The sequence below is a fragment of the Strigops habroptila genome, chromosome 22 (assembly GCF_004027225.2).
Source record: "Strigops habroptila isolate Jane chromosome 22, bStrHab1.2.pri, whole genome shotgun sequence".
Lineage (NCBI taxonomy): Eukaryota > Metazoa > Chordata > Aves > Psittaciformes > Psittacidae > Strigops > Strigops habroptila.
This window is the reverse complement of record NC_044298.2, coordinates 1,679,146-1,704,450: the sequence shown is the minus strand read 5'-3', so window position 1 is coordinate 1,704,450 and position 25,305 is coordinate 1,679,146. Positions and strand designations below refer to the sequence as shown.

At 47.0% G+C, this 25,305-nt stretch overlaps 1 protein-coding gene across 1 annotated transcript; it reads left to right on the top strand.

The window, feature by feature from the left end:
• The first annotated feature begins 6,808 nt into the window (after positions 1–6,808).
• Positions 6,809–14,942, top strand: LOC115602524 (keratin-associated protein 10-4-like). Its single transcript, XM_030473705.1, has 3 exons — positions 6,809–6,840; positions 8,110–9,147; positions 14,138–14,942. The coding sequence occupies exons 1-3, from the start codon at positions 6,809–6,811 to the stop codon at positions 14,940–14,942; spliced, it is 1,875 nt and encodes a 624-aa protein (XP_030329565.1).
• The last annotated feature ends 10,363 nt before the right edge of the window (positions 14,943–25,305 follow it).

The window sequence follows — 25,305 nt, the reverse complement described above, 5'->3', positions numbered from 1 at the left end:
CTGCATGTGGTCCTCCGTCTTGGTACTGGCTGAGATGTCCATCTGCAAGCTCTCAGCCTTGTTGGTCATGCCTGAGAAATGAGGTCCTCAGCTTCTGTTTGCAAACAAAGTTTGACAGAAACTATGTTGGATGGCATCTTGTCCTTTTTCTCTATAGGAAAGGTATAAATTACTAGCTAGTATGTTAGAAATTCCACAATTACACCTGATGCCTCTTCTCCAGCTGTACCAATTACACTCCACCCTGATGATGATGAGGTGTTGGAAGGTAGGAATAATGACAGATGAGTGAGGGGAGGAGATCGTGGCAATGGGGAACATGAGAACCAAAGGAATGAAGAGATGGGGGAAGGCAATGAACAGGCTGCTCCTGAGTTTTGAGGTGCAAACACGGTGCATCCCCAAGTAACATGGACCAGTGAAAGGATCTAGCTGGATCTGGTCCTCTTCCTGCTTTGCTTCTTAACCACCAGCACCACAGGCCTGGGACTGGGATTGGGGCACTGCAGCCTAGCCACAAAGACTATCTCTCCCAGACTGAATGATGAAGCACTTGCAGTAATTACAATCAGTGCACCCAACAGAAAGGACAAGTCTTTCTAGGTTTAGTTTTCATATAAAACATTACATGCTTATGGCCCTGGATGGACTGTGGAGTCCTTTAAAGAGCTAACAAAATCTTTAACTTGGTCTTAATGAACACCTCCAGCTTAATGACACTTGAGGAAAGGAAGCTTGCTTCCATGCTTGCTGTGCTGGAGGAAACGACTCAGTCTCCAGGTTTTGTTTTACTGTTGTTGGTATGCACTCGGAAGCAGTCAGGATGATGCCAACAAACTCTGAGCATCAGGAGATGAGTGTTAGAATGTCAGATGTGCTGGGATGGAGGACATCGTGTTGGCATTGCCATAAATATTGGGGTTGTGAGTGGAAGTGCCAGCCAGGGCAATGCAGGCGTATAATGAGCGGTTGTATTTGTAACTTAGATTATGTGGGAGAGCACAACAATTTGTAAAGGACAGCCTAGTAATAAAGTGTCAAAAGAGCTTTTTGTAACAATGAGCTTATCCTGAGCTTATCTGACTTTGCAAGTATATTTGATACTACAGTAAAGAATATTATTCTGCTTATCATCTTCGTTGGTTCATCTTTAGTTGTCATATTTATGTTACTGTAAGCTATCTTCACTAATATTTGATTTATAGGTGTTTCCAAAATCTAATATGACAGATCTAATCTAACTCACAGAAGATCCTTATTACAATGTAATCGGTGATGTATGTAGTTTCAGGCATGGTGATGTGGCACAGTGTCTTGAGAATGACATCTGTTGATTTATTTACTAGAAAAAAAGAGAAACAGCTGTCAAACTTTTCAGATTCATCAAGATTTGTTCCCTCAATCCAATATACTGCTATTATTGCTACACTCTAAGGACTTCTTTTATCTGTTTGCAAATAGACAGAGTGCTAACAGAGATAAAGATACTGTACTCAATATATTTGTGCTAAAGATACTGTATTTGATGTGTGTTTGGAGACAGAAAAATCCTTTTTAACAGAGGATATTAAAGACACAGCAAACAAAGTGCATTAATCCATTAAAAATAGCTTTAATTGAGCAGCTGTTTACGGATGCCTAGAATGGTTCTCATGTTTTTTTCCAGGCTGAATTGGGCTCTTCTTGCAGTGGCAACAAACTGCTCTGTCAGCAAACAGCAGCCCATGACCAAGTGCCACTGGGAGTACAAAAACCCTTGGATTTTAGCACCGAGTCTGATAGAGCTGATGGGCAAGAAATGTTAGATGATATACCAATCACACAGCAGGCAGCTGCAGGAATAACTGGCATATCCTTCTCCCCCTGGACTTTCTATAACGTTTAAGAAGGTTTATCCATCTATCGCAACAGGTTGCTGCTAATATTTAGAGATATAACTCTGTTCTGGGAAAAGCTGTTATGTGATGAAAACTTTTAATTATACAGAGTTTTATCCAGTCTTCAACTGGGCACTGTGCAACAAAACTTCCATTTCTCAGCATTACTCTTCTGGTGTTTTCTGCAATCTCTTTCTATTCAGCATTTCTCTTTCTTCACCCTAAATGCTGTCTGTCATTTTATATCTCTATAAAAGACCTTTCTCCAGCTATTTTAAAATGATGCTTTTGAGATACTTTACTGAATATTCTCATAATAATTTCCATTTAGAAGACCATTTAAAAAAAAAAAAAAAAGAGGCTAGAAAATGCAAAGGCAAAGTCATAACTGAAGTTAGGTCAGACTATGAAAAGTTATTTGTACGTGGGAAGTAAAAAGGTTGAAGATGATGAAATGTGTCTCTGAATGCAATTAATACTTGCATTGCACTTTTGCCATTATTACTGCAGTTAACATTAGGCAATAAAAATAAGAGTCATAATTACAGATGATTAAAAAGGTTTTTTTTAATTTAACATGAAGCAATTTTCTCCCTTGTTGTTACACATGAGAACCAAGAGACTTGCCAGAGGAGATCTCATTGATGCAGGAAAACCTCTCCTTTGCTGCATGCCCACTGATGCCACTCATTTCTTGCCTCGCAGCCAGTTTTGACACCTGGAAAGGCAGCGCTCCACGACAGCAGTGTTATGGGTGTTCAGGCGGAAAGGTGCTCGCGGGGCCGGGCAGGCTCCGGCACCCTTGGCCATGCCCTTGGTAGAGTTGGTGTCTGCACATGTGCACAGCTCCACAGTGCCCTGGGATGTGCACGTCCCTGTGGGTTCTGTGGTGCTCTGGGGCATGCATGGCTCCATACAAATCACACTTTGGGATGTGCAGGGATCCACGCATGTAACTGAGCACTGATCGGGGCAGGGATCACCAATGATCACACCCTGCACACAGCAAGGTTCTTCCGTATGAGTCTCAATCACCTCGAGGGTGCAGGGCTCCACAGCTGAGATTGGGTGCTGCAAGGAGATGTTTTCCACACAGGTCCCAACTGTCTCAGGGATGCAAGACTCCATGGGTGAGATTGCTTGATGAAGGGGGAAGGTCTCCATGCATGTCCCAACTGTGTCAGGGGGGCAGAGCTCCACTGTCAGGATTCGGTGCTGGAGGGGGAAGGCCTTTGCACCAGTCCCAACTGTCTTCGTGCAGGGATCCATTGATGAGGTTGGGTACTGGTCAGGGAAGGTTTCCACACATGTCCCAGCTGTCTCAGGGGTGCAGAACTCCACTGGCAAAGCTGTGGGCTGGAACGGGAAGTTGGTCCCTCCCTTGCTTTGAGCAGGTTCACAGGGGATCGCTGCTGGGCACACACAGGCACTCACACAGGGAGGAGTGCTGGAGTCGCAGGCAGCACTGTGCTCAGGGCAGCAGACATCCTCAGGCATGGGGACAGCAGGAGGCGGGCAGGTGAGCCCAAACTGAGGACAAGCAATCATACAGGTGGCTGCACCCTGACATGGGCAGGGATCCACCTGGAAAGTCTGCTCAGGACAGGGGTGCACGTCCTGCACAGGGCAGGCATCCAGATCCACCATGGCATGATGAGATGTGCACGTGTCAGTGTGTGCAGACTCCTCCATGCAGGCAGAGAGGGACAGGCAGGGCTGCTTGCACTGGGAAGTCATCTTTCTGCACTGCAGGCAAGTCTGAAAGAAAAAAAGGCAATTCACTGTCTTCCTAACCCAAAGAATCAGTCATTTTCTTGGCTGTTGAGCCCTTTAGCAAATGGTTGCTGTTTGTTGCTGTTTGTGCCGTGTTTTGGTCATGAAATAAGGAATAGAAAGAAAATCTGTTTTCTAAAATTCTGCAACCACTCCTTATGAAAAGAAGTTTGGTCATTCTGTTTTTCTGTATAAACTTCCAAGCTCAGCTTTTCTTATTCAAATCTGGTTTTAGCCAAACAATTTGGCTGAAAACACTCTAACAGCATTTTCCTGCATAGATAGCAGTGGATTTAATTATCATTTTCAGCAAGTTTAAAAATTTCAAGTTAATCCCTTCTTTTTCCAGATATTTTCTCCTTGTCCTGAAGCTCTCTTGGAGGAGAGTACCCATCTCGCAGCAGCTGCAAGAGGTGCAGCTCTCACGGTCCTACCTTTACCATGGCTAAAAGCAACAATAGGCTAAACAGGTAAAAGAATGATATGGTAGTTCTGGTTTGCCATGAGGCTGGGCACTCTTACCTGGGACCTCCGTCGCTGCCGTATGCGATGCTGCAGTCACTTCACCGCTCAGACAATAACTACATGCACAGCAGTTTTGGCTTCTGCCTGCTGCATACGTGTTCAGTGAGCAAGACAGTAATTTATCCTTCTAAATCCAGTGCTGAGACAACAGGAAGCGGTTTGCAGAGCGTCCATGGGAATTACAGCAAAGTAAGTGTGAAGGAAGATCAAATCTCTTCAAATCCTTATCACCAAGAAGGTGTGAGAGCCAATAAAGTATTTCCCTTACACAGCTGGTAGCAGTAATCTATTTCAGCACATCGCAGAAAATTAACACCAGCAATAGGCTTAGATTTGTACAATCCCAAAGATACTTACCCAGCTCAGTACTGGCAAATAAAGATGGCGAGCAGGCAGAGCAACTTTAACTTGGGATCTGCCTTGTATATTCAAGAGCCTGGCCTTTGAGATGAGGTGCCCCAGGCACACAGACAGGCTACCCTTTGCTAACACAGACCTACTCTGCCTCTACCCTGTGATGAATTATTTGACTAATGATTTTAATGGAAACTGGCTATTTCCATGCCTATATTTGCCACCTCAGGTGGGCAAAGAAGGCTTGCAAATTCATGTGTCCTTTCAGCAGAGCTGACGCCAGAGAAGTGTTTGGGAAATGAATGGTCGTTCGCTGGCTCTCAAATAGTCAGCCAGTCATGTTTTTTGTAAATCATCCTCCAGCCCAACACATCCTGCATGCCATTAGAGACAGGATGGGAGGTGGAATTCGGGGGATTCTTTTATTCTTAGCCGCATTTGACCTCTTTCTGTCACTGTCATGTTTAGACATGGCGCTGCTGGTGACAGTGTCTTGAGGTGCTCCTGGAAACTCTGTATCATCACTAGTCTTGTGATGTTTTGCGTTTTTGCATTTTCTCCTAAAGCTCTGACTCAAACAACATAACACTACTCAGTTGCCATGATGTTGCCTTTATCCTCATGCAGGTACACCGCTGAAGAACAGATGGGTGGTAGGAAAAGTGACCACCACCCTTATCCCATCAGCCCACTGATATACCCAAGTCAGCTGAATTATACTGAGGGTTAATTCAAATTACTGTGGTCAGCAGTGGATTGGCAACCCAAGTGGTCACACTTCCCAGATTGATTTATTCCAAATTAAATAGGCAAAAGCTACTACACACTGGACACCACCATGCTCGGTAGCAGTGACATACGCATTTAAAGGGAGAACAGCATGCAGACACAAGAACATACCTTAGTCTCCAGATAATATACACCCTCATCTCTGCATGCAAGTAATACTTGTTTGATGCTTGTGTTACCAAGTGACTAAAGGCTAGTTTAGAGGGAGCAGAGAAGGATGTTTCTGAGCCTTTGGTGTCTCACAGGCAATTTACTTTTTGGCTCTCCCTTCTCTCTTATAACGAGAGGTTTTCAGACAAGAACATCTTCACCTGACTGCAACTGTGGCAGGCAGAAAGCAGTGACACTGTGCTGTTGCAGTTGTGCGCAGTTCTCTATCTTCTGTGTATGGCATATCTCAGTCTCAGTTAAGCCAGCTATATGATAGCCATGTGCACAGCAAACCAGAAAGGGCTACTACCACTGAGACTATGGTCAGAGCACCAAACACAGATGGTTCGTCACCCTGGAGTGTCTCTGCTTAGAGATGGGCTGCTACAGTAGATGTCCTGCAAAGAGCCTGGGTGACACTGAAGATCTTAACACAGTGTGAAGACTTCCCTGCCTGCCTAACTAACAAAATAATGACAAATTTAGGTTATGCTGGCTTACTGCACCTGATTGAAGAGCAGAGGTGTTATGAAGCTGCCCAGAAAACTTGGGTGTTCCCACGTACTTGGCTGCACTCTCCAGCATACACTTAGCAGGCACATAACTACTCCCCTCCACCTGGCACATGTGAGATGATATCTGGATGCTGTGTCCAGTTAGAAGCCCACAGGCAAGGCAGTCTGTAACAAACAGGGATCGGTCCAGTGGAGACCATCAAGATGTTTCAGGGGCCTTGAGGAGATGATTGATGAGGAGAGGCTGCTCACCCTGGAGAGGAAGAGACTTAGAGGAGATCCTTCCTTAGAGGAAAGGGGCCACTTTTGCCTACCTAAAAAGTATTGATGGAGAGGCTTTCCTCAGAGGAGCCCAGGGGAGGGTGAGAGGCAATGGCTGCAGGTTGCAACAAGGAAAATTCTGCCCAGATTATTGGAAATAAAATTCTCAGTAGGAGGGATATTGCACGTTAGAGCAAGCAAACTTGCACAGTTGAGCAGAACAAAGCTTCTTATACAGTTCTATCCCATGTGTAACCCTGGTCTATATGGCTGTCTTAGAGGAGGGTGCAAGAATGTGCCAAATTAACGGTCACGCAAAAAAAGTTTAATCCTGAGGTGGATTGTTTCCAGGCTGTATCATCAGTTCTTTGTTCCAAATTGGAAATAGGTGGATCAGGAATACAAGCTTGCAGGCAGCAGTCATAGTGTCACGTGTACCACCTTGGTAGCCACATTTGATTAAAAATTATAACATACAACCATAGAATGGTTTGGATTGGAAGGGAACTTAAGATCATCAAGTTCCACCCTCCCTGCCATGGGAAGGACGCATCACCATAGACTATGTCGCCCAAGGCTCTGTCCAACATAAGCAAGTAATTTAAGAACTGGAGGTTGAGCAGGTCTGGATTATTTAAAAATGCATTTCCGTACCCTTGAGGTGTCTCACTTCCGGAGACACAGACGCTGAAATCGTGTAAAAAGATTGATCATGTAGTGTTCAGCAAACCATTTGTGTTTCATTTGCTACTTGCTGGTGCTGCATTGGGTAAGTCATTACTGGGAAGCAAAGTAGTGGCTGGCATTATTCAATTGCTAAATGCTATCTGCAGAAGCAAGCTTAGAAGACTGACAAGTGCTTCTGCTTGTCAAGATTTGTGTATGGTGCAAGCAGCTGAGCTAAGGTAGCTATTCATTCCATCTTCTACCAGTCATATTTGCTGTGTGCTTTGCAATTGCTGTGCTTGCTCTATCAAAATGCATCTCTAACCTCTCTCTTTTCCCAGTGGCAATGCTACTCTGTTTCAGCCATGAAATTAGTGGGTTTGAGAAAGATGGAGAGGCAAGGCTAGGACTTCAAAGGAGAAAAGTGGGAGGGGAGAGAAGAGAAGTGGTGGAGACTTGCAGGCTGCAAGGGTAAGCAATGCCTGGAGGGAAGTCTGGATGAGAAGAGCTCGGAGGACTTCTGTGGGAGAGGTGGGAAAGCAGCTGCATTGGGAGTGTCAGCTCCTTTCCTTGTGGAAGTTTTGTGGCAAGAAGCCTCCATTCATGCCATCTAGCTGAGGATCTGTGTGTGATCAAGGCGCTATCACAAACATAGTAGTCTCCTTTTTGGGTGGAAGTAGGGAAGTAATGTCAAGGAGTTGATCCCAAACCGAGGGAATCTGTGGACGTGTGAGGGCTGCCGTGACTTCAGACCCTGCCATGTAATCTACCTGAGTCCAGATAACACCACTTTTCTTTCCTCTTTGGAAAAGAAGTTGTTTGAAACGTACGTGCACCCAGTAGCTAAAGGTCTAAATGCTTTTCTGTAGGGTTAGGGCTTTGCTATGGATTTCAGGCTGTTTTCCCAGTATATTGTTCAGGATTCCCCTGTAAAAAGCATAGTTAAACTAGGAATATAAAATACCTTGTGAAAGCTGAATGGCTCTGTTTTCCACAAAGTATATTCCTTTCCTGCTTTCAGATAATACGTCTCCTTCAAAGATGAGTTGCCAGAAAGGTTGCCACCTGACAAAGATCTACCTTTCAACTCCTGCCACTGTGGTGAAGGGTATTCCCTTCGGAGCAATGAGAAGCTTTGTGGCTGGTATTAGAAATCTCGCTAACACCCCACTCGTGGCTCCATTTCTGTATCCATGCAGCAATGATGGGAATCCTCAGGGAAACCCCATCTACTTCGACCAGGGCAATATTGATGTGACAGAGAATCCCAGGTGCGTGGGTCCGTGCTGTGGGGAAGTGACCAAGTGCACCAACAGATGTGCAGACCCAAGCTGCTGCAAAGGGATCGAGGGCGTTGCTAGATGCGAAGATTCGTGCTGCGAAGAAGTATCAAAGGACAACACCATTTACTTGAACCTGGGCAATATTGATGTGTCGCAGACTCCCAAGTGCATGGATCCCTGCAGTGAGGAAGTGACCAAGTACACCACCTCATGTGCGGACCCAAGCTGCTGCAAAGGGATCGAGGGTGCCACCAGATGCGAAGATTCATGCTGTGAAGAAGTGATTAAGGGCACCACCATCTATTTGAACCTGGATAATATTGATGTGACGCAGAATCCCAGACGTGAGGATCCGTGCTCTGAGGAAGTTGCCAAGTGCACTACGATTTATGTGAACTTGGGTAATATTGATATGACACAGGATCCCACGTGCGCGTACCCGTACTGTGTGGAAGTGACCAGGTACACCAACACCTGTGGGGACCAATGCTGCTGGAAAGTGACCAAGGGCACCACCAAATGTGAAGATTCGTTCTGTGAAGATGCGACCAAGGGCAACACCATTTACTTGAACCTGGGCAATATAGATGTGACACAGAATCCCAGGTGTGCGGATCCATGCCGCAAGGAAGGGAACAAGTTCAACAGCATTTTCTTGAACCTGGGTAATATCTGTGTGACACCGACTCCCCAGATCACGGGCCGGTGCTGTGAAGAAGTGACCAAGGGCAACACCATTTTTGTGAACCTGGGCAATATTGATGTGTCCCAGAATCCCAAGTGCCTGGATACCTGCTGTGGAGGTGAGACCAAGGACAACACCATTTACTTGAACGTGGGCAATATTTGTGTAAGACCGACTCCCCAGTGCACGGACCGGTGCTCTGAAGAAGTAGCCAAGTGCACCCCCCACTGTGTAGACCCGTGCTGTGGAGGTGATCAGGCTGTTCCAAAGTGTGTGTCTTCCTGTCCAACTGCGTGCGTTACACATACCTGAATGTGTATGAATGTATGCAGTCCTGACTGTGGCCAGCGGTACTGCAGCAGATGTGGAAATGGCTGCTCTCGTTAGTTCGTGGCTCCATGAGGGGCTGCATGTGGGGGCTCCCGTGGTGACAGCCTCAAGGTGACCCTACTTTGCAGTGCCATTGCCCTGTGGAATCTCCAAAGGCTAAGGAATGAAAACGGTTTGCTGATCCCTATACTTACCAAAGTCTTCCTCCCATCTTCCCTTTCCTAGTGCCCTTCCTGTCCTAGGAAGAGTAAATCCTCCAAAGGTTTTTTCTCATGCTCTGTATAACTTCGGCTGTAGTTAGCCCAAGAACGATGCCTTTCCTTGTAACATGTGACTAAGTTATTTTGTGCCCTCAGGAATATTGCCTGGGAGAGGTATTCTGTAGTCCTTCTTTGTACTGATGTGGCTGGAAGAATTTCCCCCTCTGTTCTTTCTTGCCATCTTGTTCCTTTTCTTGTGAGAAGTAATAATAAAAAACCCCTCTTTTTGCATCAGCTGTCTGCAAGTGTTTCCTTCACTGTGGCATTCCCGCAGACTCACCCTTTGTCTATGAATTACTTCCTAAAGCCGTGGTGTCTGCAGAGTGGTAGCTTCTGCTGGAACGCATGACATGGTCCCAGGTAATATGCTGGGAGAGATCTGGGACTCCTCTGGGATATCCCGGATCAATGCAGGCAGAGGGAATGCTCTACGGGATGAGGAAGCACCGCTCTGCCATGCTTTGGGGAAGGCTTTGGCTTTCCCAAAGTGCTCCTCAGATGCTGGAGGAGCTTAGGGCCAGCAACGTCTGCATCACACAGGCTGACATGAAAATTCCATTGTGAGGAATTGGTAAATAAGCCACTATCAAGGGGAAGGTGAGCAGGTCTAGGAGGCTGAGTATAGTGACTTTGTCACTCATGAATATCCTATAGGTCCTATCTCAGCCTTTTGCAATCAACTTCTATTTCTTTGTCTCTGGTGGCAACTAGGTAAGCTGCATCACATAGGGAGATGGACATGGATTCACTCATCACCAAATTCTGCTGACATGTCATTAGTGTTAAGCAGCTGCCGTTGAAGTGTTATGTACTAATCAATATAATTTACATTATTGTTTATTATCAAGCATATAATTGATGTAATTGGCTTTGTTGTCCTCAATTAAATCTCCTTGAGGTACACACTGGACTTCCTCATCTTCCTGCAGTACCCACCAAGTACACCCAGGTCCTTGAGCAAAAGTAATCCCACAAATGGGTTTGCGTTTAACTGAAGCAGGAATAACCCAGACTGTTCTCCTCAGGAGATTCTTTATGTGCAATACGGGAACTTTATCTATATGTATTTTTATTCCCCTCTTCAGCACCAGGTTCTCCAGCCAGCAGCAGTATTTTGCTGTAGTGCAGAAGCCCAGAAGGGTTTACCTCTGTGTTGCCAGTTTCTTTGCTTCCATTACTGTAAGCACACCCAAAAGGTGTTTGCCACTGTTGTAGTTTAAGCCCAGCCAGTAACTCAGAACCACACAGCCGCTCGCTTACTCCCTCACTTCTTCCCCCCTCCCCCGCTCCCGGGGGGATAGGGAGGAGAATCAAAGGAATGTAAATCCCATGGGTTGAGATAAGAACAGTCCAGTAAGTAAGGTATAATACAAAACCACTACTGCTATCACCAATAATAATAATGATAAGGGAAATAACAAGTGGAGAGAACATAAAACTAAAAGGGGAAAGGAAAAAAACAATAAACACAAGCGATGCACAATACAGTTGCTCACCAACTGCCGAAAGATACCCGGCCTGATCCGAGCGGTGATCTAGGCCTTCTGGGTAACTCCCCCCAGTTTATATACTGAGCATGACGTGCTGTGGTATGAAATACCCCTTTGGCTAGTTTGGGTCAGGTGTCCTGTCTCTGCTTCCTCTTGGCTTCCCATGCCTCTGCTCATTGGCAGAGCAAAAGACTAAAAAGTCCTTGATTGGAGTAAGCGTTACCTAGCAACAACTAAAAACATCAGTGTGTTATCAGCCTTCTTCTCAGACTACATTTGAAAACACAGCACTGCACCAGCTACTAAGAAGGAGAAAAATAACTGTTGCAGCCAAATCCAGGACAGCCACCATCCTTGGTGCAGTAGAGAGGTAAAGTACTGGCCATGTTTCTTATTCAGCAATGTCTAATGCCAGCTGGATGGCTTTCACCTCTGAAAACTGACTCGATTCACCCTCTCCTTCAGCAGTTTCTGCAACTTGTCGTAGGGAACTCCATGCATTCCATCTCCGATGCTTTCCCACAACATGGCAGGACCCATCAGTAAACAGGTCATATTGCTTCTCACTTTCTGACAGTTTATTATACATGGGGCTTCTTCAGCATGAGACACCTCCTCCTCTGGTGACATGCCAAAATTTTTGCCCTGTGGTGAGGCCATGATGACTTCTAGCATTCCTGGATAACTGGGATTTCCTATTCGAGCTCATTGTGCGATTAGTGCAACCGACTTACTGTGTGTAATATCAGTTGCATGATGTGTAGGGGAGACCCTCCTTTTGAACATCCAGGCCAGCACGGGCAGCCTGTGTGCCAGGAGGAGTTGTGCTTCAGAGCCAATCATAGAACCATAGAATCACAGAATGGTTAGGGCTGGAAAGTACCTTAAGATCATCTAGTTTCAACCCCTTTGCCAAGCGCAGGGACGCTTCACACTAGACCATGTCGCCCAAGGCTCTGTCCAACCTGGCATTGCACGCTGTCATGGATGGAGCATTTACCACTTTGGAAAACAAGTTCCAGTGTGTCACCAGCCTCACAAAAAAAACTTCTTCTTTATATGTAACCTGAACTTCCCCTGTTTAAGTTTAAGCCCATTACCCTTTCTCCTATCGCTACAGTCCTTGAAGAAGAGTACCAATCTGGCACCCAAGATCACTTCCGAAGCAGCTGGAAGCACTTCATAGGCTGCCAGTATCTCTTTCCCAGTTGGAGCATACGGAGTCTCAGACCCTCAGTATCCCCAACCAAAAAAGCTGAGAGATGGACCTCGAGTCTCCCCTGGTGCTTTTTGCCAGAGGCTCCAGGTAGGACCATTCTCCACAGCTTGTGGTGCAGAGCACATCTGTCACATCTTGCCCGCTCCGCACTGGCCCAAGGGCTACTGCGCGAGCTATCTCCCGCTTAATTTGCTCTAAGGCTTGCTGTTGCTCGGGGCCCCGTTTGAAATCATTCTTTTCCCGGGTCCTGTGATAAAGAGGGCTTTCAACCAAACTGTAATTTGGGCTGTGCATTCTCAAAAAAACACACAACGGCTGAGAAAGCTTGCGTTTCTTTCTTCTTGGGTGGTGAAGACATTGCTCTTACCTTGTTGATCACATCCGTGTGGATCTGAGAATGCCATTTTATTCCCCAAAACTGGATCTCCTGTATACATCCCTAGAACTTACCTTGGAATGTACCAGGTTAACTTTTATCCAAACCAAGTTTAATGCCAATGGGTTTAATGCCTATTTCCAGGCTGTATCATCAGTTCTTTGTTCTCCTTGCACCAGCGGAAATACGTAGATCAGGAATAGAAGTTTGTTGGCAGCAGTCATAGTGTTGCATTTAAGACCTCGATGGCCACATTCCATTAGGAATTAGAACGTAACCCAGTAATTTCAGAATTGGAGGTTGAGCAGGTCTGGATTATTAAAAAATGCATTTCCATACCCCTTGAGGTGTCTCACTTCCGGAGACACAGACACTGAAATTGTATAAAAGCATGGATTCTGTAGTGTTCCGCAAACCATTTGGGTTTCATTTCCTGCTTGCAGGTGCTGCATTGGGTAAGTCTGTGTTGGCTTCCTGGGAAGCAATGTGGTGGCTGGCATTAGTTAATTGTCAAATGCTATCTGCAGGTGCAAGTTAGAAGACTGACGAGTGCTTCCCCTTAGCAAGATTTGTGTATGGTACTTACCAAGCATCTGAGCTAAGGGTAGCTGTTCATTCCATCTTCTACCAGTCTTTATTTGCTGTGTGCTTTCCCGTTGCTGTACTTTCTCCACCAAGATGCATCTCAGGGTAGCTGAGAGAGGACTAACCTCTCTCTTTCCCCAATGACAATGCTACTCTGTTTCAGCCATGAAATTAGTGGGTTTGAGAAAGATGGAGAGGCAAGGCTAGGACTTCAAAGGAGAAAAGTGGGAGGGGAGAGAAGAGAAGTGGTGGAGACTTGCAGGCTGCAAGGGTAAGCAGTGCCTGGAAGGAAGTCTGGATGAGAAGAGCTCGGAGGACTTCTGTGGGAGAGGTGGGAAAGCAGCTGCACTATGAGCGTCATCTCCTTTCCTTGTGGAAGTTTTGTGGCAAGAAGCCTCCATTCATGCCATCTAGCTGAGGATCTGTGTGTGATCAAGGCGCTATCGCAAACGTAGTAGTCTCCTTTTTGGGTGGAAGTAGGGAAGTAATGTCAAGGAGTTGATCCCAAACCGAGGGAATCTGTGGACATGTGATGGCTGCCGTGACTTCAGACCCTGCCATGTAATCTATCTGAGTCCAGATAATACCACTTTTCTTTCCTCTTTGGAAAAGAAGTTGTTTGAAACGTACGTGCACCCAGTAGCTAAAAGTCTAAATGCTTTTCTGTAGGGTTAGGGCTTTGCTATGGATTTCAGGCTGTTTTCCCAGTATATTGTTCAGGATTCCCCTGTAAAAAGCATAGTTAAACTAGGAATACAAAATACCTTGTGAAAGCTGAATGGCTCTGTTTTCCACAAAGTATATTCCTTTCCTGCTTTCAGATAATACGTCTCCTTCAAAGATGAGTTGCCAGAAAGGTTGCCACCTGACAAAGATCTACCTTTCAACTCCTGCCACTGTGGTGAAGGGTATTCCCTTCAGAGCAATGAGAAGCTTTGTGGCTGGTATTAGAAATCTCGCTAACACCCCACTCGTGGCTCCATTTCTGTATCCATGCAGCAATGATGGGAATCCTCAGGGAAACCCCATCTACTTTGACCAGGGCAATATTGATGTGACAGAGAATCCCAGGTGCGTGGGTCCGTGCTGTGGGGAAGTGACCAAGTGCACCAACAGATGTGCAGACCCAAGCTGCTGCAAAGGGATCGAGGGCGTTGCTAGATGCGAAGATTCGTGCTGCGAAGAAGTATCAAAGGACAACACCATTTACTTGAACCTGGGCAATATTGATGTGTCGCAGACTCCCAAGTGCATGGATCCCTGCAGTGAGGAAGTGACCAAGTACACCACCTCATGTGCGGACCCAAGCTGCTGCAAAGGGATCGAGGGTGCCACCAGATGCGAAGATTCATGCTGTGAAGAAGTGATTAAGGGCACCACCATCTATTTGAACCTGGATAATATTGATGTGACGCAGAATCCCAGACGTGAGGATCCGTGCTCTGAGGAAGTTGCCAAGTGCACTACGATTTATGTGAACTTGGGTAATATTGATATGACACAGGATCCCACGTGCGCGTACCCGTACTGTGTGGAAGTGACCAGGTACACCAACACCTGTGGGGACCAATGCTGCTGGAAAGTGACCAAGGGCACCACCAAATGTGAAGATTCGTTCTGTGAAGATGCGACCAAGGGCAACACCATTTACTTGAACCTGGGCAATATAGATGTGACACAGAATCCCAGGTGTGCGGATCCATGCCGCAAGGAAGGGAACAAGTGCAACAGCATTTTCTTGAACCTGGGTAATATCTGTGTGACACCGACTCCCCAGATCACGGGCCGGTGCTTGAAGAAGTGACCAAGGGCAACACCATTTTTGTGAACCTGGGCAATATTGATGTGTCCCAGAATCCCAGGTGCCTGGATACCTGCTGTGGAGGTGAGACCAAGGACAACACCATTTACTTGAACGTGGGCAATATTTGTGTAAGACCGACTCCCCAGTGCACGGACCGGTGCTCTGAAGAAGTAGCCAAGTGCACCCCCCACTGTGTAGACCCGTTGCTGTGGAGGTGATCAGGCTGTTCCAAAGTGTGTGTCTTCCTGTCCAACTGCGTGCGTTACACATACCTGAATGTGTATGAATGTATGCAGTCCTGACTGTGGCCAGCGGTACTGCAGCAGATGTGGAAATGGCTGCTCTCGTTAGTTCGTGGCTCCATGAGGGGCTGCATGTGGGGGCTCCCGTGGTGACAGCCTCAAGGTGACCCTACTTTGCAGTGCCATTGCCCTGTGGAATCTCCAAAGGCTAAGGAATGAAAACGGTTTGCTGATCCCTATACTTACCAAAGTCTTCCTCCCATCTTCCCTTTCCTAGTGCCCTTCCTGTCCTAGGAAGAGTAAATCCTCCAAAGGTTTTTTCTCATGCTCTGTATAACTTCGGCTGTAGTTAGCCCAAGAACGATGCCTTTCCTTGTAACATGTGACTAAGTTATTTGTGCCCTCAGGAATATTGCCTGGAGAGGTATTCTGTAGTCCTTCTTTGTACTGATGTGGCTGGAAGAATTTCCCCCTCTGTTCTTTCTTGCCATCTTGTTCCTTTTCTTGTGAGAAGTAATAATAAAAAACCCCTCTTTTTGCATCAGCTGTCTGCAAGTGTTTCCTTCACTGTGGCATTCCCGCAGACTCACCCTTTGTCTATGAATTACTTCCTAAAGCCGTGGTGTCTGCAGAGTGGTAGCTTCTGCTGGAATGCATGACATGGTCCCAGGTAATATGCTGGGAGAGATCTGGGACTCCTCTGGGATATCCCGGATCATGCAGGCAGAGGGAATGCTCTACGGGATGAGGAAGCACCGCTCTGCCATGCTTGGGGAAGGCTTTGGCTTTCCCAAAGTGCTCCTCAGATGCTGGAGGAGCTTAGGGCCAGCAACGTCTGCATCACACAGGCTGACATGAAAATTCCATTGTGAGGAATTGGTAAATAAGCCACTATCAAGGGGAAGGTGAGTAGGTCTAGGACACTGTGTCATGTGACATGGTCACCCATGTGTATCCTATAGGTCCTATCTCAGCCTTTTACAATCAACTTCTATTTCTTTGTCTTTGGTGGCAACTGAGCAAGCCGCAACACATCATAGGGGGATCGACATGGATTCTCTCAGCACTGAATTCTGGTGCAGTGTCAGTAGTGTTAGCAAGGTGTCTTGGGAGAATGATAGTAAACCTCCATGAACATCCACTAACAGATCCCCAGTGCTCCTCCTTAGCATCCCACTTGTTTGCAATTTCCTCGCACTGAGTAAGCAAAGTCCTCAGGGACTCAAAGTCACCCTGTCACACATGCCAAGGGCAGTGCTCTGCAGGCTCAGAGCAGAAATGGTGTAGAGCAGGATTTGATTGAAGCAGCAGCTGCTGAAGGCAGGGAGAGATGGGGAGGCAGACTGTGGGGGAAGCCAACCCAGCTGATCAAGCATCAGATGTGGGCACAGCTTTCTCGGGGACCACCCACTGGCTTGCTCTTTCAGGATGCCCCAGAGCACGTGCCTGGTGCCTAACCTGCAAATATCACTGTCTCACTTCTCTTATAGAGGAATCGGAACAGTAATGGGCTGTGATAAATCATACTCAATGGCTGTGACATTGCACATGGCTTGGGAAGGTCTGGCCTCACACAAATCACAAGCTTGTGCCACAGTAAGAGAAAGAGAGAGCCTTCCTCCCTGGACACAGGAGTGTTATAATGTGAGGCAGAAAATTGCTGTTCAGCATAAGCAAATGTCATAGACCCACACTTCTTGTTCTGTCAGACAATGTGCTCTGAGCTCTAAAAGGTATTCCTCAGAGATAAGGACACAGTTTTATTCAGTTATCTAAAAAAGTCTAAGGAACACTAAGATTCCCATTCTAAACTATTGGGAAAAGCGAAGCAAGTATCTGCAATAGTTAGGAAGAAAACCAGAAAAGAGTTGAAGTATTTTCATAGCTTGTTCCTCATTTCCAGGTTAATTGGAAAATGCTCACTTTTCCAATTCAGATACTCACTTATCATTCTTCATGGAGAACTCACCATCTGGAGTAAACAGGAAAAGAGGTGGATAGTGCCATATTTGGGTTCCTCTCAGCCCCAAAAGTAGTGATCTCAGTACTCAACCAAATAGTCCCTAGGGCATGGACTGGCCAAGCCACTTGTTTTCATGGGAGGCTCGTTGCCTTCTACATTCGGCCTCCTGGCATCTCAGCTATGCTAAGGTTTCCAAAGCCAAGAGATGGACCAGCAGCCTGGAGACCTGCCCCACCTGGAAGCTGCCCTCAGAGTTGGATCACACCCTCACACCTTCCCCGAGTAGCTGTGGTAGGGACTGATGAGAAGGAAAAGTCGGGTGTAATGGGGCTCCAGACTTTAAAATTGAATGGCAACAATGTGCAGGAGAGTGGGCTGGGCAGGCTCGCCGTGCTGAGAATCTGGGGAGAATCCTTGATTCCTGCAAAACGCTTTCTCACCAAGGCCGGGTAGTGTACACTGTGGGATGCTACGCAAAAGTGAAATGAACTCCCTGATGCCAACCAGTGCTCGGTGCCACGGCGCTTCGGAAATGCAATACTTACATAGGGGGCATTTAGGTAAAGCAAAGATATGACATGTAAGATACTTTTGAAGAGAAGTCTTCTGCGGTTGATAACAGAGGGATTTTTCCCAGCAGAAATCCAGCTGAATAGGCAAAAGTGGCACGTGTCCAAAGACTTGCACAGGGGATATATGTCAGTTTGAGATGTTTCCTTTAAAAATCATAACATCTGCACAACCTGAACGCTTGTACTTACACGGACAATCACACCTGCGTGCCCAGCAGTTTCTGCAACTTGTCATAGGGGACTCCATAGAGCCCCCTTCCACCTCCGATGCTTTCCCACAACACAGCAGGACCCATCAGTGAACAAGGCATATTGCTTCTCACTTTCTGACAGTTCACTATACAGGGGATCTTCTTCAGCACGTGTCACTTCCTCCTCTGGTGACATCCCAAAATCTCTGCCTTCTGGCCAGTGCGTGATAACTCCTGGCATTTCTGGATGACTGGGATTTCCTCTTCCACCTCATTGTATACTCACTGCGATCCACTTATGCCATCTAGTGTCGGTTGCATGATGTGTAGAGGAGACCTTCCCTTCGAACATGCAGGGCGGCACGGGCAGCCCGTGTGCCAGGAGGAGCTGTGCTTCAGTGCCAATCATTTCCAAAGCAGCTGAAAGCCCTTCCTAGGCTGCCAGCATCTCTTTCCCAGTTGAAGCATAGCGGGCCTCAGATCCCTTGTATCCCCAACTCTAAAAATAAAGGGGTCGACCTCAAGTCTCCCCTGGTGCTTTTTGCCAGAGGCTCCAGGTAGGACCATTCTCCACGGCTTGCGGTGCAGAGCACATCTGTCCACATCTTGCCCGGTGCGCACTGGCCCAAGGGCTACTGCATGATCTATCTCCCCTTGAATTTGCTCTAAGGCTTGCTGTTGCTCGGGGCCCCATTTGAAATCGTTCTTTTCCCGGGTCCTGTGATAGAGAGGGCTTTCAACCAAACCAAACCAATTTGGGTGTGCGTTCTCAAAATAAAACACAGCAGCTGAGAAAGCTTGTGTTTCTTTCTTCTTGGTTGGTGAAGACATTGCTCTTACCTTGTTGATCACATCTGTGTGGATCTGACAACGTTCATCTGGCCATTTTATTCCCCAAAACTGGATCTCCTGTGCAGGTCCCTTGACCTTGTTTTGGAATGCACCAGGTTAACTTTTATCCAAACGAAGTTTAATCCCGACGGGGATTGGTTCCAGGCTGCATCATCAGGTCTTACTTCCCCATTTCCCAGCGGAAATACGTGGGTCAGGAATACCAACTTTGAGGCAGCAGTCATAGAGTCGCATTTAAGACCTCGGTGGCCACATTCCATTAAGATTCATAAGGTAAGGCAGTAATTTAAGGATTGGAGGTTGAGCAGGTCTGGATTATTAAAAAATGCATTTCCATACCCCTTGAGGTGTCTCACTTCCGGAGACGCGGACACTGAAATCGTATAAAAGCATGGATTCTGTAGTGTTCCGCAAACCGCTTGGGTTTCCTTACTGCTTGCTGGTGCTGCGTTGGGTAAGTCTGTGTTGGCTTACTGGGAAGCAATGTGGTGGCTGGCGTTAGTTAATTGTCAAATGCTATCTGCAGGTGCAAGTTAGAAGACTGACGAGTGCTTCCCCTTAGCAAGATTTGTGTATAGTACTTACCAAGCAGCTGAGCTAAGGGTAGCTATTCATTCCATCTTCTACCAGTCTTTATTTGCTGTGTGCTTTCCAGTTGCTGTACTTTCTCCACCAAGATGCATCTCAAGGTAGCTGAGAGTGGACTAACCTCTCTCTTTCCCCAATGACAATGCTACTCTGTTTCAGCCATGAAATTAGTGGGTTTGAGAAAGATGGAGAGGCAAGGCTAGGACTTCAAAGGAGAAAAGTGGGAGGGGAGAGAAGAGAAGAAGTGGAGACTTGCAGGATGCAATTGTAAGCAGTGCCTGGAAGGAAGTCTGGATGAGAAGAGCTCGGAGGACTTCTGTGGGAGAGGTGGGAAAGCAGCTGCATTGGGAGTGTCAGCTCCTTTCCTTGTGGATATTTTGTGGCACGAAACCTCCATTGATGTCATGTAGCTGAGGACATGTGCGTGGACAAGGCACTATCACAAACTTAGTAGTCTCCTTTTTGGGCAGAAGTAGGGAAGTAATGTCAAGCAGTTGATTCCAAAGCAAGGAGATCTGTGGGTATGTGAGGGCTGTCGTGATTTCAGACCCTGCCATATAATCTACCTGAGTCCGGTACACACCGCTTTTCTTTCACCATTGAAAAAGCAGTTGTTTGAAATGTACGTGCCGCCAGAAGCTAAACGTCTAAAAGCTTTTCTGTGGGGTTATTGCTTTGCTATGAATTTCAGGCTGTTTTCCCAGTATATTGTTCAGGATTCCCCTGGCAAAAGCATAGTTAAACTAGGAATAGAAAACACCTTGTGAAAGCTGAATGTCTTTGTTTTCCACAAAGTATATTCCTTTCCTGCTTTCAGATAATATCTCTCCCTCAAAGATGAGTTTCCAAAACGGTTGCCAGCGGAGGCAGCTCTACCTTACATCTCCCACCACCCAGGGGACGAGTTCTTCCTTCGGAAGATATGTGGATGGTATTAGAAGTTTTGCTAACACCCCGCTCGTGGCTCCATTTCTGTATCCATGCAACAGTGCTGGGAATCCTCAGGGTAACCCCATTTACTTCAACCGGGGTAATATTGATGTGTCCCAGAATCCCAGGTGTTTGGATCCCTGCTGCAAGGATGTGACCAACGGCAACACCATTTACTTGAACCTGGGTAATATTGGTTTGTCCCAGAATCCGAGGTGTGTGAATCCGTGCAGTGGAGCTGCGACCAACGGCAACACCATTTACTTGAACCTGGGTAATATTGATGTGTCCCAGAGTCCCAGGTGCGAGAATCCGTGCAGTGGAGGTTTGCCCAACGGCAACACCATTTACTTGAACCTGGGTAATATTGATGTGTCCCAGAATCCCAGGTGTGTGAATCCGTGCAGTGGAGGTTTGCCCAATGGCAATACCATTTACTTGAACCTGGGTAACATTGGTGTCTGACGAAGTAAGTACGTGGCTCCATGAGGGCCTCCGTGTTGGGGCTCCTGTGGTGACAGCTTCAAGCTGACCCTACTCTGCAGTGCCATTGCCCTGTGGAGTCTCCAAAGGCTAAGGAATGAAACCTGTTTGCTGATTCCTATAGTTGCCAAGGTTTTCCTCCCTTTTTTGCTTTCCTGTGCCCTTCCTGCCCTAGGAAGAGTAAATGCTCCAATGGTTCCTTATCATGCTCTGCATAATTTCTGCTGTATTTACCCCGAGAACAATGCCTTTCCTTGTGACATGTAACTAAGTGACTTTATGCCCCCAGGAATATTGCCTGGGAGAGGTCCTCTCGAATTCTTCTTTGCGCTGATGTGGATGGAGGAATTTGCCCATCTGTTCCTTCTTGCCATCTTGTTCCTTTTCTTGTGAGAAGCAATAATAAAAAACGTGCACTTGACATCAGCTGTCTGCAAGTGTTTCCTTCTCTGTGGCATTCCCGCAGACTCACCCCTTCTCTTTGAATATCTTCCTAAAACTCTGGTGTCTGTAGAGTGGAAGCCCCTGGCAGAATGCATGGGAAGGTGTAGGACGGTAGCGTTGGGAGAGATCTGGGACTGGTCTGGGATATCCCAGATAGCTGCTGGGAGAGGGGGTGCTCTACGGCATGAGGAAGCACCGCTCTGCCATGCTTTGAGAAAGCCTTGGAAAGCCAAAGCTTTTCCCAAAGTGCTCCTCAGAAGTTTCATTCTTCATGGAGCACTCACCTTCTGGAGTAAACAGGAAAAGAGGTGGATAGTGCCATATTTGGGTTCCTCTCAGCCCCAGAAGTAGTGATCTCAGTACTCAACCAAATAGTCCCTAGGGCATGGACTGGCCAAGCCACTTGTTTTCATGGGAGGCTCGTTGCCTTCTACATTCGGCCTCCTGGCATCTCAGCTATGCTAAGGTTTCCAAAGCCAAGAGATGGACCAGCAGCCTGGAGACCTGCCCCACCTGGAAGCTGCCCTCAGAGTTGGATCACACCCTCACACCTTCCCTGAGTAGCTGTGGTAGGGACTGATGAGAAGGAAAAGTCGGGTGTAATGGGGCTCCAGACTTTAAAATTGAATGGCAACAATGTGCAGGAGAGTGGGCTGGGCAGGCCTCGCCGTGCTGAGAATCTGGGGAGAATCCTTGATTCCTGCGAAAATGCTTTCTCACCAAGATGCGGGTAGTGTGCACTGTGGGATGCTACGCAAAAGCGAAATGAACTCCCTGATGCCAACCAGTGCTCGGTGCCACGGCGCTTCGGAAAATGCAATAGCTTACATAGGGGGCATTTAGGTAAAGCAAAGATATTGACATGTAAGATACTTTTGAAGAGAAGTCTTCTGCGGTTGATAATAGAGGGATTTTTCCCAGCAGAAATCCAGCTGAATAGCCAAAAGTGGCACATGTCCAAAGACTTGCACAGGGATATATGTCAGTTTGAGATGTTTCCATTAAAAATCATAACATCTGCACAACCTGAACGCTTGTACTTACACGGACAATCAGACCTGCGTGCCCAGCAGTTTCTGCAACTTGTCATAGGGGACTCCATAGAGCCCCCTTCCACCTCCGATGCTTTCCCACAACACAGCAGGACCCATCAGTGAACAAGGCATATTGCTTCTCACTTTCTGACAGTTAACTATACAGGGGGTCTTCTTCAGCACATGTCACTTCCTCCTCTGGTGACATCCCAAAATCTCTGCCTTCTGGCCAGTGCGTGATAACTCCTGGCATTTCTGGATGACTGGGATTTCCTCTTCCACCTCATTGTATACTCACTGCGATCCACTTATGCCATCTAGTATCGGTTGCATGATGTGTAGAGGAGACCTTCCCTTTGAACATGCAGGGCGGCACGGGCAGCCCGTGTGCCAGGAGGAGCTGTGCTTCAGTGCCAATCATTTCCAAAGCAGCTGAAAGCCCTTCCTAGGCTGCCAGCATCTCTTTCCCAGTTGAAGCATAGCGGGCCTCAGATCCCTTGTATCCCCGACTCTAAAAATAGAGGGGTCGACCTCAAGTCTCCCCTGGTGCTTTTTGCCAGAGGCTCCAGGTAGGACCATTCTCCACGGCTTGCGGTGCAGAGCACATCTGTCACATCTTGCCCGGTGCGCACTGGCCCAAGGGCTACTGCATGATCTATCTCCCCTTGAATTTGCTCTAAGGCTTGCTGTTGCTCGGGGCCCCATTTGAAATCGTTCTTTTCCCGGGTCCTGTGATAGAGAGGGCTTTCAACCAAACCAAACCAATTTGGGTGTGCGTTCTCAAAATAAAACACAGCATCTGAGAAAGCTTGCGTTTCTTTCTTCTTGGTTGGTGAAGACATTGCTCTTACCTTGTTGATCACATCTGTGTGGATCTGACAACGTTCATCTGGCCATTTTATTCCCCAAAACTGGATCTCCTGTGCAGGTCCCTTGACCTTGTTTTGGAATGCACCAGGTTAACTTTTATCCAAACGAAGTTTAATCCCGACGGGGATTGGTTCCAGGCTGCATCATCAGGTCTTACTTCCCCATTTCCCGGCGGAAATACGTGGGTCAGGAATACCAACTTTGAGGCAGCAGTCATAGAGTCGCATTTAAGACCTCGGTGGCCACATTCCATGAAGATTCATAAGGTAAGGCAGTAATTTAAGGATTGGAGGTTGAGCAGGTCTGGATTATTAAAAAATGCATTTCCATACCCCTTGAGGTGTCTCACTTCCGGAGACGCGGACACTGAAATCGTATAAAAGCATGGATTCTGTAGTGTTCCGCAAACCGCTTGGGTTTCCTTACTGCTTGCTGGTGCTGCGTTGGGTAAGTCTGTGTTGGCTTACTGGGAAGCAATGTGGTGGCTGGCGTTAGTTAATTGTCAAATGCTATCTGCAGGTGCAAGTTAGAAGACTGACGAGTGCTTCCCCTTAGCAAGATTTGTGTATGGTACTTACCAAGCAGCTGAGCTAAGGGTAGCTATTCATTCCATCTTCTACCAGTCTTTATTTGCTGTGTGCTTTCCAGTTGCTGTACTTTCTCCACCAAGATGCATCTCAGGGTAGCTGAGAGTGGACTAACCTCTCTCTTTCCCCAATGACAATGCTACTCTGTTTCAGCCATGAAATTAGTGGGTTTGAGAAAGATGGAGAGGCAAGGCTAGGACTTCAAAGGAGAAAAGTGGGAGGGGAGAGAAGAGAAGAAGTGGAGACTTGCTGGATGCAATTGTAAGCAGTGCCTGGAAGGAAGTCTGGATGAGAAGAGCTCGGAGGACTTCTGTGGGAGAGGTGGGAAAGCAGCTGCATTGGGAGTGTCAGCTCCTTTCCTTGTGGACATTTTGTGGCACGAAACCTCCATTGATGTCATGTAGCTGAGGACATGTGCGTGGACAAGGCACTATCACAAACTTAGTAGTCTCCTTTTTGGGCAGAAGTAGGGAAGTAATGTCAAGCAGTTGATTCCAAAGCAAGGAGATCTGTGGGTATGTGAGGGCTGTCGTGATTTCAGACCCTGCCATATAATCTACCTGAGTCCGGTACACACCGCTTTTCTTTCACCATTGAAAAAGCAGTTGTTTGAAATGTACGTGCCGCCAGAAGCTAAACGTCTAAAAGCTTTTCTGTGGGGTTATTGCTTTGCTATGAATTTCAGGCTGTTTTCCCAGTATATTGTTCAGGATTCCCCTGGCAAAAGCATAGTTAAACTAGGAATAGAAAATACCTTGTGAAAGCTGAATGTCTTTGTTTTCCACAAAGTATATTCCTTTCCTGCTTTCAGATAACATCTCTCCCTCAAAGATGAGTTTCCAAAACGGTTGCCAGCGGAGGCAGCTCTACCTTACATCTCCCACCACCCAGGGGACGAGTTCTTCCTTCGGAAGCTTTGTGGCTGGTATTAGAAATCTCGCTAACACCCCGCTCGTGGCTCCATTTCTGTATCCGTGCAGCAGTGATGGGAATCCTCAGGGAAACCCCATCTACTTCCAGCAGGGCAATATTGGTGTGTCCCAGAATCCCAGGTGTGTGAATCCGTGCAGTGGAGCTGCGACCAACGGCAACACCATTTACTTGAACCTGGGCAATATTGGTTTGTCCCAGAATCCCAGGTGTGCGAATCCGTGCAGTGGAGCTGCGACCAACGGCAACACCATTTACTTGAACCTGGGTAATATTGGTTTGTCCCAGAATCCGAGGTGTGTGAATCCGTGCAGTGGAGCTGCGACCAACGGCAACACCATTTACTTGAACCTGGGTAATATTGATGTGTCTCAGAATCCCAGGTGTGTGAATCCGTGCAGTGGAGCTGCGACCAACGGCAACACCATTTACTTGAACCTGGGTAATATTGATGTGTCCCAGAGTCCCAGGTGCGAGAATCCGTGCAGTGGAGGTTTGCCCAACGGCAACACCATTTACTTGAACCTGGGTAATATTGATGTGTCCCACAATCCCAGGTGTGTGAATCCGTGCAGTGGAGGTTTGCCCAATGGCAATACCATTTACTTGAACCTGGGTAACATTGGTGTCTGACGAAGTAAGTACGTGGCTCCATGAGGGCCTCCGTGTTGGGGCTC